This window comes from Mugil cephalus, chromosome 23, assembly GCF_022458985.1.
Source record: "Mugil cephalus isolate CIBA_MC_2020 chromosome 23, CIBA_Mcephalus_1.1, whole genome shotgun sequence".
NCBI classification, from domain to species: domain Eukaryota; kingdom Metazoa; phylum Chordata; class Actinopteri; order Mugiliformes; family Mugilidae; genus Mugil; species Mugil cephalus.
This window is the reverse complement of record NC_061792.1, coordinates 14,719,089-14,734,972: the sequence shown is the minus strand read 5'-3', so window position 1 is coordinate 14,734,972 and position 15,884 is coordinate 14,719,089. Positions and strand designations below refer to the sequence as shown.

The 15,884-nt window shown below is 51.3% G+C and overlaps 1 protein-coding gene across 1 annotated transcript in view; it reads left to right on the top strand.

Annotated features, from left to right (window-relative positions):
- zeb2b (zinc finger E-box binding homeobox 2b) overlaps positions 1-15,884 on the top strand; it is an 80,036-nt gene that overhangs the window by 50,725 nt on the left and 13,427 nt on the right. Inside the window, 1 exon segment of the mRNA XM_047576957.1 lies at positions 11,815-12,066. Within this exon segment, the coding sequence (XP_047432913.1) occupies positions 11,815-12,066 (252 nt within the window).

Sequence of the window (15,884 nt, the reverse complement as noted above, 5' to 3'; positions counted from 1 at the left end):
TCTTACGCAACAGCTTGCTTCGAAATCTGAGTGTAGGGAGGGAAGGAGGAGGGAGGGAGGTGTTTAAGGATCTTGTCAAACTTCACCTCTGCCTTGAGCGAGCGTTGCGGGAGACTCTGGCGAGTCGCTCGGGTCACGAAAACAACACGAACACGTCGCTGTCAGACGCTCTGTTTTCATTACCTGAAACAACAAACAGCAGCGAGAGACGAGGACGACGAGAGGAGGAGAGGAGGGAGGGAGGGAGGGGAAAAAAAGAAAGGGGGAGACGAGGAAGGAAGGAGTGAGTGCTCCCCTGGGGCGCCATTTACTTCCTGTGCAGATGAGGCGATAGGTGGAAGAGGAACTCCTCCGCCGCTGAGATCGACTCCAGATTCTCCTCGTTTATGAGGCTGCAGCAGCAGAGTCGGCATAAGGCCCCCGCCGTGTGAAAGGTTCGATTCCCGAGTCAGGCTAGTCCCCCCCCCCCTTGGGATCACCCTGAGCTAAAAATGCACGGGGTAAAAATGTCCGCCGTGCTGCGTTTACTGCACTTGAGGGAATTGTCCCGCAATAACAAGGTCCTGCATGAATCCTCCCCTCCTTTCAACCGCAGGGCATTGTGTTTTTGTTTTTTTGGAGGTGGTGGGGGGGGGGGCGCTGAGGTTGCTGATATTTTAACTAAGGTGATGATAGCCTTGGTTGTTTTCCTTGGAGGGGCGTTCCCTGTTACCTCTCTGCCTCCGTGGGAGCTCGACTTTTTCAACTTCTTCTGTGTGATTTATGACCCCTCCATCAGATACATCCCACGAGGCCTCACCCCCCCTCACCCATACCTCCCCCCTCACCCCCCCACTGCCACGGAGACTCCTGACTAAAACGGATTAGCCGCAGTTATCCACAAATGGATCCTCGTGCCCCCACCCACCAGCCGGGACGCGGCCCCCGGGTTTGATTGCATAGGTGGAGTGGGCTGTGATCCGCGGCGTCCCCGTCCCCCCCCCCCGCCTCCCCCCTGCGTGCGCCACGCCGTAATTACCTGTTTGAGAATGAGTTAACAGCCGAAGGAGAAGCCGGTTTCGCGGCGGATGAAAGGGACGGTGTCTGGCGTTCAAAGCGACGAGAGGGTTTTTCAAACCTCGCCGGGGTGTGGGTCCGTGTGTGGGAGGATACTCGAAAAAAAAAAGAAAGTTTCCTTATCAGGTATGTACTTAAAAGGATCCCACTGCTGGAAGCTAGTGTCTTTGGGGGGGGGGGAGGGGGGAGATGAAAGGCTTTTGTTAAAAGTGACGCTTGGCCCAGGTTTCCTGTGCCTCGCCTCTTGCCCCGACTCCCCCCGTCCCTCCACGCCTCAGCGCTCCACTTTCTTTTTTTTGCCTTCGCAAAAGCTCTGTCTTTGAGGTGGGAGGGGGGTGAGAGGGGTGAGGGGGGTGAGGGGAAAGTAAACCCTTCTTGCCGCCTGCCGGTGTTAGATTAAATACCGAGATGGCGACAGGAAAAAGGCAGGGAGGAAAAACAAAAAAAAAAAAAAAAAAGAAGGAGAGTGGCTGCCTGCTTGGTCTGATCTGGTCTGGTCTGATCTGGGGGAGGGGGGGTGAGGACGGGGGGGGGGGGGTGAGGGATGTTGGAGTAGAGTTATCAGGTTGGCGACGGAAACTGCCAGTTAGTCAGCAAGACTCCCAGTCCGGCGTAGTCCAAACACGGCCCCGCCGCGGGTTCCTGATGACACGGTAATCTGTCCCGGGGAGTTCAGGGTTGATCTGGAGAGGACACCTCATCTTTCTTCCTCCCTTATCGCGCCGACATAGCAAACTCAAGGTGCCTGAGGCCGCTAACGCAATAACAACGGGATAAAACCATCTCCTCCTCGTGCTCCCCGACGTCCTGCCGGGGCTTTAATTCATCCGTAAATACAGAGCGGCGTTTGACACCGCGAGCGCGCAACTCGTTTACCTTTTTACAAATCGCCGCGTTTCGCTCGGGGTAAATAAAAACTATACGACGAGAGATTGGACGTTAGCGGTTAGCCGGCCCCATCGCTCTGCTTCCCCCTGCTCCTCGCGTGCCCCTGCCAGCCCCGGCTAATCACAGCTGCTAAGAGGAATGGTAATGGCCTGCGCGCAGTGACAGTGCCCTGGCAGGTTTGTGGAGGGGAGCAGCCAGAGCTATGCATCGTAGAAATGAGCCTCAATAAGCAGCGTAATGTGTTTAACTTGTAAACCGGCGCCGGTGACGGATTACGCGCGGTCCGGCAGCAGCGTCGCCGCCGCCGCCGCCGCCGTCTCCGCTCACCTTTTGCCTCTACATCTGTCCTGCTAATGGGCTCCACTGGAGAAAGGAAGGAAGAAAATCCTCAGGCGAACGCTCTCATTCCTGCCCCTCATTCTATTTCCCAATTAGACGACGGGGGCATGATTAGTTTATTAGCAGTAGCAAAAAAGCTCCGGCGAATGTGTTTGCGGATTCTTAGCCGTTAATGAGCAAATTCAAACCCTATTGAACGGACGGAGAGAGAGAAGACGACGGGGAAGGGGTGGGGGGGTTATTCACGTGCACGCTCCGGCTAATAATAGCATCCCAAAGACAAAAGATGGAGGAAATAGCATTATAGGAGAAAGGAGAAAGGGGGAGCAGAACAATGGGAGCCTACCGGCGCTCTTAATGGCATGCTCTTTCATTTTGAAAATTGTTTCCCTTTTGGAATTATGTATGCTCGCCATCCTCTCCTTCAGGGTTTTGGCAAAGAGGCGTATGTACACATGCTCTGCTTCCAGCGGGAGCGCGGAGACAGTAGTTCCACCTGTGGGAAATGAACCCTCCGCTTTGTTTTCCCGCCGCCTTGGCAGCTCTAACCGCCTCCTTTACAAGCCAGGTAAATTGTTCATTAGGGCGGAGGTGCTGCTGCTGCTGCTGCTGCTGCTGCTGCGGAGAGGAAGGAGGAGAGGGGCTCACTTTTTTTATTTATTTCTTTCCGTCGGAGGAAAGTGCGAAGAACAAACAAGTCGGAGCATTTGTTCACCGGTGTAATCTACACATCAATTATCCCGCCGAGCTAATTAGCACCCCTGCATACCCCAGGTACCTGAGCGCGCACACATGCTCCGCGCTTTCAAGCCACTGATCAAAAACAAAAAAAAAAAAAAAAAGGATTGACAGAAACACGGGGAGGCAGAGCCCAAGGGTTGGTTAGATGTGATGAGGGGTGGAGGGGGGTTAGAGGGGAGGGGGGGGAGATGCCTTAGATCAAAATTTCCTTTTTACTTTAGCGGAGAGGAGCACGTATGTTGCAGGCGTTCGCGTCACGCCACCGGAGCTGCTCAATTATGTAAGCGCACACGTGCAGGAGGAGGAGGAGGCATCACTTTTGCATGTTCTTGTTTTTTTGTTGCAACGAATAAATTCAGAGAACGTGCAACTGTGCAAACGTGCAAATGTGCAAACGTGCAAATGTGCAAACGTGACGTTTGCGTGTTGTCACCTGTGGAAGCAGGTGAACCAGGCTCCTCAGCGGAAACGTAGAGCTTCTTAAGGCCGAGCGCGCTGAAGAACAGCCCTAGGTGCCCCCCCCCTCAGCTCTCATCATGTAATTAAGGGTGTAGTCCCCCCCCCTCCACCCTCCACCCTCCGCCCCCCCGCGGCGACAGAACAGACACAGGTAGGAGAGCTGCTCCTGTTTACTCCCACCCACGTCATGTACGAGTCAGGGCTCTTGTTGTTGTGGGGGGGTGTTGGATGGTGGATGGAGGGGTGTTATGGCGGGTGGTGGGTGGGGGTGGGGGGGCTGTTTTGCATGCAGATCCCTCGGTGAAAGGGAAGGTGTGCAGACAGCAGCAGGATTTTCTTTCTCTTTCTCTTTTTTTTTTTTTTTATTGGCTCCGTTTAAAAGGGAAAACCCTCTCGTCGTCTCCACGGTGGGTGGGGGCTTCTTCTAGGGGATGGTTTTAGGCTCTCGGGTCGTTGCTGTGACAATCAGCTATGCCCCCCTATCAGTCCAGACTCCTCCCCCCCTCCCCTCCCTCCCCTCTCTGGCTTCCAGCTAATTGGGAAGTTGGTAACAGTGTCGGAGAGAGTTGCCTTTTTCCTCTTCTTCCTCTGTTTGATTTACAAAACTGGAGAGGCCCAGTTTGCCTGTTCCCTGCTGGGGGAGGGAGGGGGGAAGGAAGGGGGAGGACGAGGGGGGGCAACACACAAACACACAAACACACACACTGCCCATTTCCTGGTGGTGTTTGATACCTGCTATTCAGGTGACGTGGATCCATGTGTGTGTTTGGTGACAGATGTGATTTTACTCCCTCATTAACATGTGAATGACCCCCCCTCCCTCCTCCTCCTCCTCTTTCACCTGGACCCCCCACCCTCCCAGTTCATCCTGTCTGATCTCTTAAGTCCATCTGAGGTCCCGGCTTGACTCCCCCCCCCCTCCTCCCACCCCTCCGTCTCCCCCCCTAAATCGACCTTTTAGCAGCTGGTGCCTGAACCGTCCTCAGAGGCTCTTTTCTTTCTTTCTTTTCTTTCTCTCTCTCTCGTGTGTCGCCGTCCGTCCGTCGCTCACTTTTCCCAGTTTCCCTTAAACGCGTCGGGAGGAGCGCCGCTGCTTTTTAGGGAGCTTTGAGGTCTCGAGCCGTGGCAGCGGTTTGTTTTTAGCTCTCAGGTGGCTGCCTTTTTTTTTTTTCCCCTCTGGCTAAAGATAAACGTGGCCGTGGCCCCCGTCGCTGCCGGCAGGAATGCGGAGAGAAGCCTTGGCCCGAGCAAACCGGTTGTTTTCGCTGGGCTCTGGCGTCCTGCACCAACTTTTTAAAAAGAAAGACAAAAAGAGAAAAGGAAAGAAAAAAAAAAAACACATCTTTTGATCTTTTTTTTCTGCCTAAAAGATCAAGTAGAACAGATGCAGCGACTAAAACAAAAAGAAGAAGAAGAAGAAGTGTTTCGCTGCGTTTCCTGCAGGAAATCAGCATCAAAAAGCTGCTGTTAGCTGGTAATTACAGCTCAGGTTCTGCTTAACTGTTATTAACCAAAAAAAAAAAAAAAAAAAAAGAAAGTACAGTAATCTGTCCTGGCAGTGCAATATGTTACCGCGGCTTTCTAATTAATCTTACAGGGAGCGTAATAAATTTACAATATCAGATTGGCGCAATACTGTATATAGATTTATTAAAGCTTTTAATCAGTTCTGGCAAAATTAATTTTGCAATGATTGCTTACATTTGAATTTGCATATACTTAGCGCGAGTAATTTATTTTTATAGATTCTTTCTTTTTTCTCTTTTTTTTTTTTTTTACGTTGAAGAAGCCGTCAGAGATGAGGAATCACCGGCCGCTCGTGAGACTTTCCACCACCTGAGTCGCTCCCCGCCAACGTTTAGGATTTTAGTGGCTGGAGATAGGAGCTCCTCTCCTCTCCTGGGGGAGGGGGGGGAGGGGGGGGGAGTCAGGGTGGGAAGGGGGTCAGTTTAGACCTGATAACGCTATCGATTAATTCATCCGCCGTGTGCGTGCACAGGTTTTGTGTGTTCTTGTGAATGCACGGCGCTGCAGGAAGGTGTGTGTTTGGGTGTGGACTCCCTTTGAGGAGGGGGGAGGAGGGAGGGGGGAGGGAGGGAGGGGGGAGAGAGTGATCCTGCACCGTAGAGAATGATTTAGATAAGAGCCCCCCCCCCTCCCTCCCTCCCTCCCTCTCTGTGCTATCAGAAACACATTATTATTGGAGGGAGGTCGAACCCTGGCATGCACCCTGAGATACGCTCTGATACGCCCCCCCCTCCCTCCCATTCCTCCCCCCTCCCTCCCCCATAGGGAGGACCTCATGAATCTAAGCTCCTCCCACTAAAAAAAACTCCTGTAGCCGGTGACTCCTGTGCAGCGTCGTCTATAAGTTACATGTTTAGATGCTTTTTTTTTTTTTATTCACTGCAGGTGCCTCCTTGTTTTTGCACATTTTTGCACGAGCAAACACAAAGACCTCACCCCTCCCTCACCCCCTCCCCTCACCCCCTCCCCCTCCCTCACCCTGCTACCACCACAAATGTTCAAATAGTTTGAAGCTGGCTCGCTGCATTCATTCATTCATTCATTCATTCATTCATTCAGCTCGGGCCTTTATGGCGGCGGCGGTACGGGGGGGAGAGTGGGGGTGAGGTGGGGGAGGAATTAGCGATGGTCTCCCCCCTTTATGTGTGTGAGACTTCCAGAAAAACTGGAAACGTTTCTTTTTCTCCTCCTCCTCATGTGTGTGTGTGTGTGTGTTTGGTTAGTTACAGTAATTACGGCCCAATAACTGACGGCCAAAAGCAGGAGAACGTAGACGGAGGAGAGGAGGCGCGCGTGTGTGTGTGTGTGTGTGTGTGTGTGTGTGTGTGTGTGTGTGTGTGTGTGTGTTTGTGTTTATTTTCTCCTCTCCTTCCTCAGACTCAGCCACAGCCTCGCTGCCGAACATCTGCTGAGAGATTTGCATATTAATTAACCCATATTAACTCTAATTATTCTGGGAAATTATCAAATAAATTAAATTTTCTAATTTTAACCGTTTTTTTTTTTTTTTCCTTTAACCCCCTCCCTCCCTCCCTCCCCCTCCTCCCCCTTTTCTCTTCTTCTTCTTCTTCCCGTTTGCTTGACGTGTGTCATCATCATCATGAGGAGGAGGAGGGGGGAGGAGGGAGGGGAGAGACTCACCTGAGCTGGAATAAAATAATAATAAAATAACATCTAATCCTCCCCCTCTCCCTCCCTCCCGTCCTCCCTCCCTCCCTCCCTCCCCCTCTCCTGGCCTGGGAGTCCTGAGGGCAGCCAGGGGAAGCTTTTGTGTGTCTTTTTTATTCTTTGGCTTGTGTGACGAGGAAGGGGGAGACGTGGGAGGCAGCGAGGGAGGGAGGGGAGGGAGGGGAAGGTTTACTCCGAACATTTGTTGGAGGCAGGAACATGTGTGAACTAGAGGAGGAGGAGGAGGAGGAGGAGGAGGAGGAGGAAGAGGGGGCACAGATGGTGAATCCATGCAGGACCCTGCAAAGGTGGGACCCCTGAGCTGTTGAGCAAACCTCCAAGCTTTCTATATCTCCCCCCCTCCTCCCCCCTCCCTCCCTCCTCCCTCCCCAGCCTGTTGCTGCTGCTCCTGCTCGGGCCTCCTCTGCAAATAAATGGGGCTTTAATTGAATTAGAGTCAGGGCTGCTGCGAGGGTCTCCTCCTGGACAAAGCCCAGCGGCGGTTTGACGGATGCGCGGCGACGCGCTGGAAGTTTCCCAATCGTCCCGAAGCGACCGTTTCTCAATGTGACGTCCACACGTTTGCACAACTAGTGTGCGTGTGTGTGTGTGTGTGTGTGTGTGTGTGTGTTGCTGCTTCATCTGCAAAGACTCAAAACCCCAAAAAAAAAAAAAAAAAAGTGTCCTCAGCAACTTGCCTCCCCTCCCCCCGTCTCCTCCTGTCTCTATAGACAGACACACACTCCCAGGTTGCGTTTACACTTCACTGAGTTTTCACCATTCATCCTCCCTCCCTCCCTCCCTCCCTCCCTCCCTCCTCACCCCTCACTCTCCCTCTTTCTGTCTCCTTTCAGGGCTTTTGTTTGCCCTCTGCCACCGTCCTTTCACCGACTTGGCCCTGATTTGCCCCCTTGTGCTCGATCGCGCCATTATACCAGAGACAAGATAGCGAGAAATCTCCAAACACGTCCAACCCGCCGCCGCCGCCGCCGCCGCTCTTTCTCTCCCTTTTGTGTGACGTTATCTCTCAAACTTTCCCTCTTTTGGCTTCTCTTAAAAGTGTTATAAATTCGTCGATACTCCTGCGGCAAAATAAAATGAAAAAAAAAACAGAAAAGAATGAGCTGCTAATGCAGGAACGCGGAGCTGAGAAAGTGTCCGGCCGTAGGTGTGAGGAGGAAAAACTTAACCCGGGGACGAGCTCAAGCTGCTGCAGACGAGTCAGACGAAAGGTCACCGCGAGAATCCACCGGCGCCGCCGCCGCCGCCGCCGGGCAGCGACCTCGCTTCCACCTTAGCGCACCTCCCACACTCTGCGGCCCCGCGGCGCGTCCAGGTGATCCGCTCGGCTCACATTCATGAGACAGGCAGCGAGCGCGAGCAGTTACCGTCCAACAGGGAGAACGTCCCGGCTCATTATCGGCGTAGGAGGCCGAGCGTGTCACCTGGAGCTAAGCCTCGACACTTGACTCAGAGAAGCCAGCCGGGGTTAGCGCCGGAGCGCCCCGACGTGGGCGTCAGTCCTTCTCCCCCCCGAAGCCATCACCTCCACGGTTAGCAGGAAGCGCTTTACTCCGCGTCAGAGCGCTGCATAATAAATCTCATTATACCTGTTATAGCGGAGACGAGCACGATGCAGGTGATTCAACGTTTCTGCAGGTTTATGCATGGAAGTTTTTTCCTCTGTGATTTTACCTGTTAGCAGCAGGATTCAGGGGATTCAAGACGTCTGCAGGTTCATGCAAATGTCTTTCCTCTACGTGCATAATAACTCTGATTATCGTAGTTGTGCAGCGGAATCAAGACGGAATCGAAACGGCTTAAAGGCCTTAAAATAAATACACAGACGTTTAGAAAACTTAGACACAAAAAACAATCTGCAGGATTCAGGTGATTCAAGATTTGTGCGGGAAAGTTTTTCTGCAGAAACGTCTTTCGTCTGCGTGGATAATAACTCTGATTAAACCTGTTATTGTTCTGCAGCAGAATCAAGAATTAAGAGTCTTTATTGTCGATATAAGAACATTTATGAATAAAATACTATGAACAGGATTTTCTGCAGATGTTTCTGTGCAGGAAAGTTTCCATGTCTCTGTGCATAATAACTCTGATTACACCTGTTAGCGCTGTGCAGCAGGTTTCTGCAGGTTGCATGAAAGTTTTTTATTATTATTTGTGCAGGAGTCCATTTTAAAAATCTCTGCGAACACGAATGATTTGAGAGTCGGAGTCTGGTTTCCCGGGCGCTGAATGAATTCCACCGCGCGTGTGTGTGTGCGTCTGTCAGCGCTGAAGGATTGCCTGCGCCATTGTTTCTCCTTCTTTATTTATCTTTATCAAAGAAATGACGAGGCTTTAATAAGACTCTGTCCCCCCTCGCGCTGTCACTGTCACCGCTAGCTACCCCAATCAATACGGCGGGATTACTGCTCGGCTCTGACTGACAGCCTAATGCCAGGCCCCGTGAAAGGGTTATGTCAGATAGTTTAAAAGCTGATATTAAACGAGAATTGCGCTGTTACACGTGTCATTTTAATTATCTGCCCAGTCGACGTCTCTCTCTCTCTCTCTCTTTCTCTGTGTGTGTGTGTTCACCTTGAAAAGGAAGGAGAACAGGTAGCGCCGCTAAAAGCTAATTGCTTTTGTGAAGTGTCCTCACTTCAAGGTACGAAGAGGAGACGCGTCGGAGGAGTAAACATTATCTCCGCTTTGTCTTTCTCCCTCTTCTGCAACACAAAAGGCTGATTAAGAGGAGGTGGAGGAGGAGGTGGAGGAGGAGAGGGGGGGGAAATAACTGCCTGCGAAATATTAGTAGGTTAGAATTACTTTGTTGCTTGACACAATACCAATAGATGCTGGGAGCCGGGAGCTTGTCAGCGGTGGCACCTAAACAATGGCGGCTTTCTTGACGTTAATACTACACGTTTGACTTGACGAGCACCCCGCTGTCATTTCTCTCTTTCTCTTCTTCTTCTTTTTTTTTTTTGCCTTCTTGGAGGTATATGTTGAATACGGAGGAGACAGCTGACGTTCGCTAGCTAGCTCCCCTCCTCCTCCTCTTCGTCCTCCTCCTCCTCTTTCTCTTTGCACGATTTGTTCAGAAAACTTCCCGAGGAAAAATAAAAATAAAGGCGGCGGCGGCGGCGGCGGCGGCTCCACTTTTAGCCCGAGTCGCTGCAGAGTTTGTTGCCGGTGGATGTGTCGCTAAACAAAAAGAAGCTCCCTCGCTCCTTTTATCGGGGAAGAATGGGCCCTTTAAAACCTGTCCAGCCCCAGATAATTTCATTCAGGCGGCCCCTTGCTCCGCCGTCATTGAATCTGCATCCAGAGATCAGGTTCACAGCGGCGGGTTGATAGCTTCCCAAGCCTCTTGGCCTTTTGTTCTACCACCCCCCCCCCTCCTTTCTCTTTTTTTTTTTGGTTGAGGAGGAGGAGGAGGAGGAGGAGGGAGGAGGTTTGGGGGACACGGAGCTGATGGGAGTTTGCTGAGAACGTCGTTGTTGATTCCACGTTAACTTTTTGGGGCGATTGAGTCGTCGTTCGGTGTTCGGTTTAGGCCGAGGAGGAGGAGGAGGAGGAGGAGGAGGAGGTGGAGGAGGAGGTGGAGGAGGAGGACCACCCAGGAACTCCCAACGTCTTTCTCCTCTCCCGGGTCTCCAGCCTCCGTTGCCTTTTTTGTCGTCCCCGAGGAGCATTACTGAGTCTGAACTTGCCTAAACCCTTGTGATCACACCTCTTGAAAAGGTTTTGTTTCCTCCGTCGATTGGTATTCGAGGCAGGTCACCGAACTCCCACCCTCCCTCCTCCTCCTCCTCCTCCTCCTCCTCCCCACACCCAGGCCCGCCTGCCTCCCTCCCTCCCTCCCCCCCCTCCCACGTCTGAAAGCCCTGTTTTCATTTTAATTTGCACCTGTTGTGCAGTTGTTCGCTGAAGGCAAGTGCAGGCCGGTCAATCGCACGGAGACGTGTCAGGAGGAGACGCAGGGAGGCTTATCTTTTCATATGGATAATGTTCTCACAAATGTCGTGCACCTTCAGCCTTCGCCCGGTTTCTGGGAAAAGTTTGAGGCGGTGTTTGGACGCTCGCAGGCCTCGCTGCCCGCGACCTCGGCTGGAAAGTGAAGCACGTTCTCGCGTTAATTTATGCAGAAATGTGAAAACGCGAGGATGTAAATCTATTGATTTTTCAAACCAAAGTTCAGCTCAGACTCGTAGACGCGCTGCAGCTTTGTGTGTTATTTTTTTTTTTTGTTTTTTACTGCTAAGAAACATAAATTCAGCCGAAGCAGGTTTAAAAAAAGCCTCCACCTCTTCACTCTGGTGGCTCAAACTCGGGGCCCTCCCATGATTGGCTCCCACCGCAGAACATTCTTGCACGAGCTGCCAGATGAGGTGTGTCCCCATGTGATGCCATGCTCCTGGCTCGCCTCCTCGCGCTCCATCTGCACCGCTCCGCTAACCCCTTCTCCTCCTTCTCCTCGGTGTCGTGCTGCAGTTGATTTACGCCGCGGTGCGTCGAGAACCAGCCGATGGCGCTGACTAATTTGCACGAGAGCCACCTTTGATTGAGTTCACAGCCCTTATTTACAGGCCCGGCTATTTTAGGAAGGGCAGGCATATGTCTGGGACCTGGGTGTTGTTGGGAGCGGGCGAAGCCCTGCACGCTGCTGCTCCCGCTACATGAACACATGAGGTTTTTTTTGCATTTCCATACGTTAGGAAACACTTAAATGTCGCGGCTCAGCGGCTCGCGACGCTCTGCGACGCTCTGCGACGCTCTGCGACGCGGGGAAACATCTAAACGACTATAGGTTAAGCCTCCAGCATGCATAGCAACAACATTTGCGATATTGCGCGCGCTATGCGGAGCATCCCAGACGTGAGCGGCATGCTCCCGGAGCAGAGCCGTCCTGAAAGGTGCAGCTCGCTGGCATCCGAGGCATCCGAGCACCACTGAAAATTAGTGGCTATTTTGGCTCGCATCTCCTCGACAGCTGTCTGCCCACCGCTGAGGTTCGCTCACCAAATTCCAGTCGCGGATGCTGTAATTGGGGTGTAACTCGCCCCAAACAAAAAAAAAAGGGTGGGCCTTGTTATCTGTTTTGAACCTTTTTTTTTTTTTTTACGTCTGTTTCAGCTCTGAACTACGAGAATGTGGTGGAGACGGGCTCCGAGACGGAGGAGGAGGACAAGCTGCCGGTGTCCGAGGAGGACCCCCTGATGAACGGCGCCGCCAGCCCGGCCAGCCTCACCAACCCGGAGGCCTCGCCGCGCACCGAGGGCCACGGCCTGCTCACCAAGGAGGAGGAGGACGACGAGATGCGGGACAGCGGCGTGGAGCACGTGTGGCCCGACAACGACATGCTGAGCGCCTCGGTCGACGGTACTGGTGAGTGTCGCGGCCTCAGGTGAGCCGGCAGCCGCAAAGAAACCGGCGCTAAGCTCGCTCTCGGATACTTTATATGGAATGTGTGCTCATCCTGCCTCTAAAGCCCCTCCCATCTGGTGCCCGGGTAGCCTAGAACAAACCCTCGGAGCGCTCGGCAAACAGCGCCGGAGCCGGGTCTGACGCCGGAGGCCCGGCTCAGCCTCCCCCGGCAGACTGACACGATAAACAGTTTCCGCGCCGCGGCGGCGGAGACCATTTGGTTCATGCTTAGAGAAAAGTCCCCCCTCTGAGCCAAACAAGGAAAAATATTTACAGTAATGTATAACCTCGCCCGAGGAAGCCGGCTCCTTTTTTCCGTCTGCAGGTTTCTGCAAAAACCGTGATCCCCTCTCCCTAACAAGCTGCTTAATCCCGAGCAGGTGACACCTCCCCAAAAAACCTGAGCGACTTATCGTCTTTTGTTGAGCGACTCCTCGTGCAAAAGGCACCGAGGTTTTAAGAAGGAGGGGGGGTGGGATTGAGGTGGGGTGTGGTGGGGTGGGGGGGGGCTCCCAGTCAGTCACGGATGCTTGAAAGACAAATACTTTTAATTAGGGGGCAGGGGTGTAATCATTAAAGGAAGCCAGACGGCTGCAGAAAGTCATTAACAATCTTAAATGAAATTTTTATTTTTATGATAGCCATTTACATGTATAATAAGAGTCAATGATTCTTGGAAGCATGTGACGGGAACAGAGTACGGCGAGAAGTCATGTAAGACAGCCCATTTAAATGAGCCGGGCTCCGCTATTCATTTCTGCTAATGAACTAGCTGCTGCTGCAAAAAAAAAAAAAAAAAAAAAAGGGGGAGGAGAAAGAAGGGGAACATTCAGCGGCCTTAAATTTTAATTTTAATACGGGGGGAGGAAAATTGCACATTTATTAAAAAAAAAAAAAAAAAAAAAAAAAACTCGAGCGGGCATCGACGTCGTTCTCCTCCGATAGCGGCTCCGATTGGCTCCTGGAGGAGTGGAGGAAAGAGGAGACAGTTTGGTAAATAAATCAAGATAAAGGATAAACACGCTGTCACTGCATACGGTAATTGTTTATTTGATAAAGACCTGCGGTGCCATAATGTCTGTAATTCAACTATGTTGCAATTTCCAGATAATATGCTTCTTGTGTGATAAAGCGTCTGACATATTTCAGAGAGCAAGTCAAGTTCATTAGAGCGTTTGGGAGTCTCTTTCCCAATCTTGCGGGCGCTGCTGTGTTTCCCAGCCTGCTTCTCTTTCCTTTTTTTTTTTTTTATTTTTTTTTTTTTCTGCAGCGGTGCCTAAGTGTCTACAGTGATACCTCAGCACATAACTTAGGCCTGAGATAAGTTCGCACCCTCCCCTCCTTCCTTCTCGGCTCGGACTGATTTGGTTCCCTCTATCAGGAGCTTTCTCTGACGGCTGGTGTTGCTTTCAAGTCGTGTGTGTTGGAGGAGGAGGAGGGAGGGAAACTGGACGGATGTCACAGGACGAGAAAGCTTCTTCTTCTTTTTCTTATTTTATTTTTTTTATTTCCTGCATATCTCCCGAGCCTCTTCTGATTCCAGGGCACAATCTTGTGTCTGGCGTTGTCCTTGACATTCCTGAAAGCCACAGCGAGGCTGGACGCGATGTGCTGGAAAAGCATGACATCATTATCACTGACAGACGTTTTCAAATAAATCACCTGCACCCCCTGTTTTTTTTTTTTTTAATTATTTTTCTATATTATTTTTGGGGTTCGCTTGCAGCAGCTTCTTCTGCATCAGGGAGAATGTGAAGTCGGCGACACGTTTTTTTATTTTTTTATTATTTTGGGGATAAATGAGCTTCAAAGCGGCCGTAAAAATAGGAATGTTTTCTAAATAAACAGCGTCCGAGCCGCTAGAAAAATAGGTGGAACTGTAAAGGCATCGCTCTCCGAGGAGGTGTGGACCTTACCGCCTCAGGTCTCCCGTGATTTACTGCTGGCTAAACACACTTTCCCACCGTCTGCAGGGACAGTTTCACCCCCTCGCCACAAAAACACACAAAAAAAAGATAAAATAAAGCTCGTTTTTAATCGCTTTAAAGCTTTAAAGAGTTGTTTTTTGGTGCAGGCTGGCATGGGCGGCGTATGGGCAGCGAACGCGGTGCTAGCCTACCTCCTACTGGAAGCAGGCCTTCCCTCCCTTCTCTCAGACCACAGATAACAAAAGTTGTCCAAGGTAAACAGGGGATGGGGGGGGGGGGGAGCGAAGGGTCGGTAAATCCCACCGGTCATCCCTCCTTTTGCGTCAGGCCCAAAGCATGCAGTCAAATTTGATTACCCAAAGCAAACACGGTGCCTACGAGGACACAGAAACGCGAGGGAGGTTTTAGCACCAGGAAAAAAAAAAAAAAAAGACGAGGAGGAGGAGGAGGAGGAGGGATATCTGATACTTGTGGGTAAATTTTAATCTGTTTTGTTTTGTCGTAGCTTTAATTTATGTTGCGTTTAGAAGCCGTCCGTCCTCCTATAGACTACTGCCGCTGCGGTTTGCATGCTAGCTGGCAGACGTACAATCAAATGCACAGAAGAAGAAGAAGAAGAAGAAGAAGAAGGGGGGAAAGTTAAACTAGGACATGCCCCCTCCAGAGGAGTCTGTCATTATTCTCTGGAGCCATTGACAGGGGTATTTATCATTGCACCGCAGAAGCCAAATCTTTAATTTCAAGCAAAGCCTCTGAAAGCATTCCACGACTATTAAAACCCATTGTTTTCAAGCAAAAATAAAAAATTCCCTTTTGCTTCTGGCCTTTGTGTGGCGTAATGTAAGCAGGATAGCATTATTATCAACAATACACCCACCACCTTTCCTGTATTATCTCAGCCAGCCCCCCCCCATGCACACACACACACACACACACACACACACACACACACACACCTCTATAACGTAGGCGCTGCGATAGCCGAGGGATCCGGACGTCAGATCCCGCCGTCTCCTGCACAATGCAACACTTGTGGCGTCCTTGCAGGAGCGGGAGTAGCAGAGCAAGAACAGATGCGTGGTGCACGGGACACAATGCAGGTTTTTTTATTCCTTCTTTTAATACAAAAGGCCCCATGTTCTCGGAAGCACCTTGATTTAATTTCTACCGCCGGGGGGGAGGAGGAGGAGGCAGGAAGGAGGGACCGGGGACTTCTTTAGCTGATTGTCCAGTCCGGTGTCCTCCCGACGACCGACCGAGACGGAGGAGGAGGGGGTTTGTTTACGAGCTTGTCAATCCACGCTTTATTTACAGCCGCCTCACCTGTGCCAGGACTATACCTCCCCCCTTCCTCACCTCCTCTTCCTCGTCTCCTGCCATTATCCTGATTGGCAGTGAGAACTTGTTCTGCCCGAAACCTGGCGCTGACGCCTTTTTTCGTTCTTTTCTTTCCTCGGGAGACAAAGGAATGATCCGAATAGTTGAGGTCAGTCAGCGTCCAGAGGGTGGAACCAGAAAAAGAAAACGAGCTGAAAGCTGAATAATCTTTTTACATTTGTCAAATAAAAATACATAAGGACGCCTTTTTCTATCTTCTTTTTTTTTTTTTTTTTTGTTAAAAAGCACTTTCTCCTGGTTTCCAGGGCCCAGCAGCAGAAAACACGAAATTCCTCGGCTCCACCCACTTCTTGAGGTTTACCCCAACCGATGGGGGTTATTTCTGCCTCCGGAGCAGCTCTAACCTCCTGAGAAATGTTTGTGCAACGACAACGCTTAATTTGCGGTCCGGGGTTGTATTCTTTTTAGTCGGGAGCAAGGCACCCAAGACTCCTCGCCAGGGCTTGTGGCGAG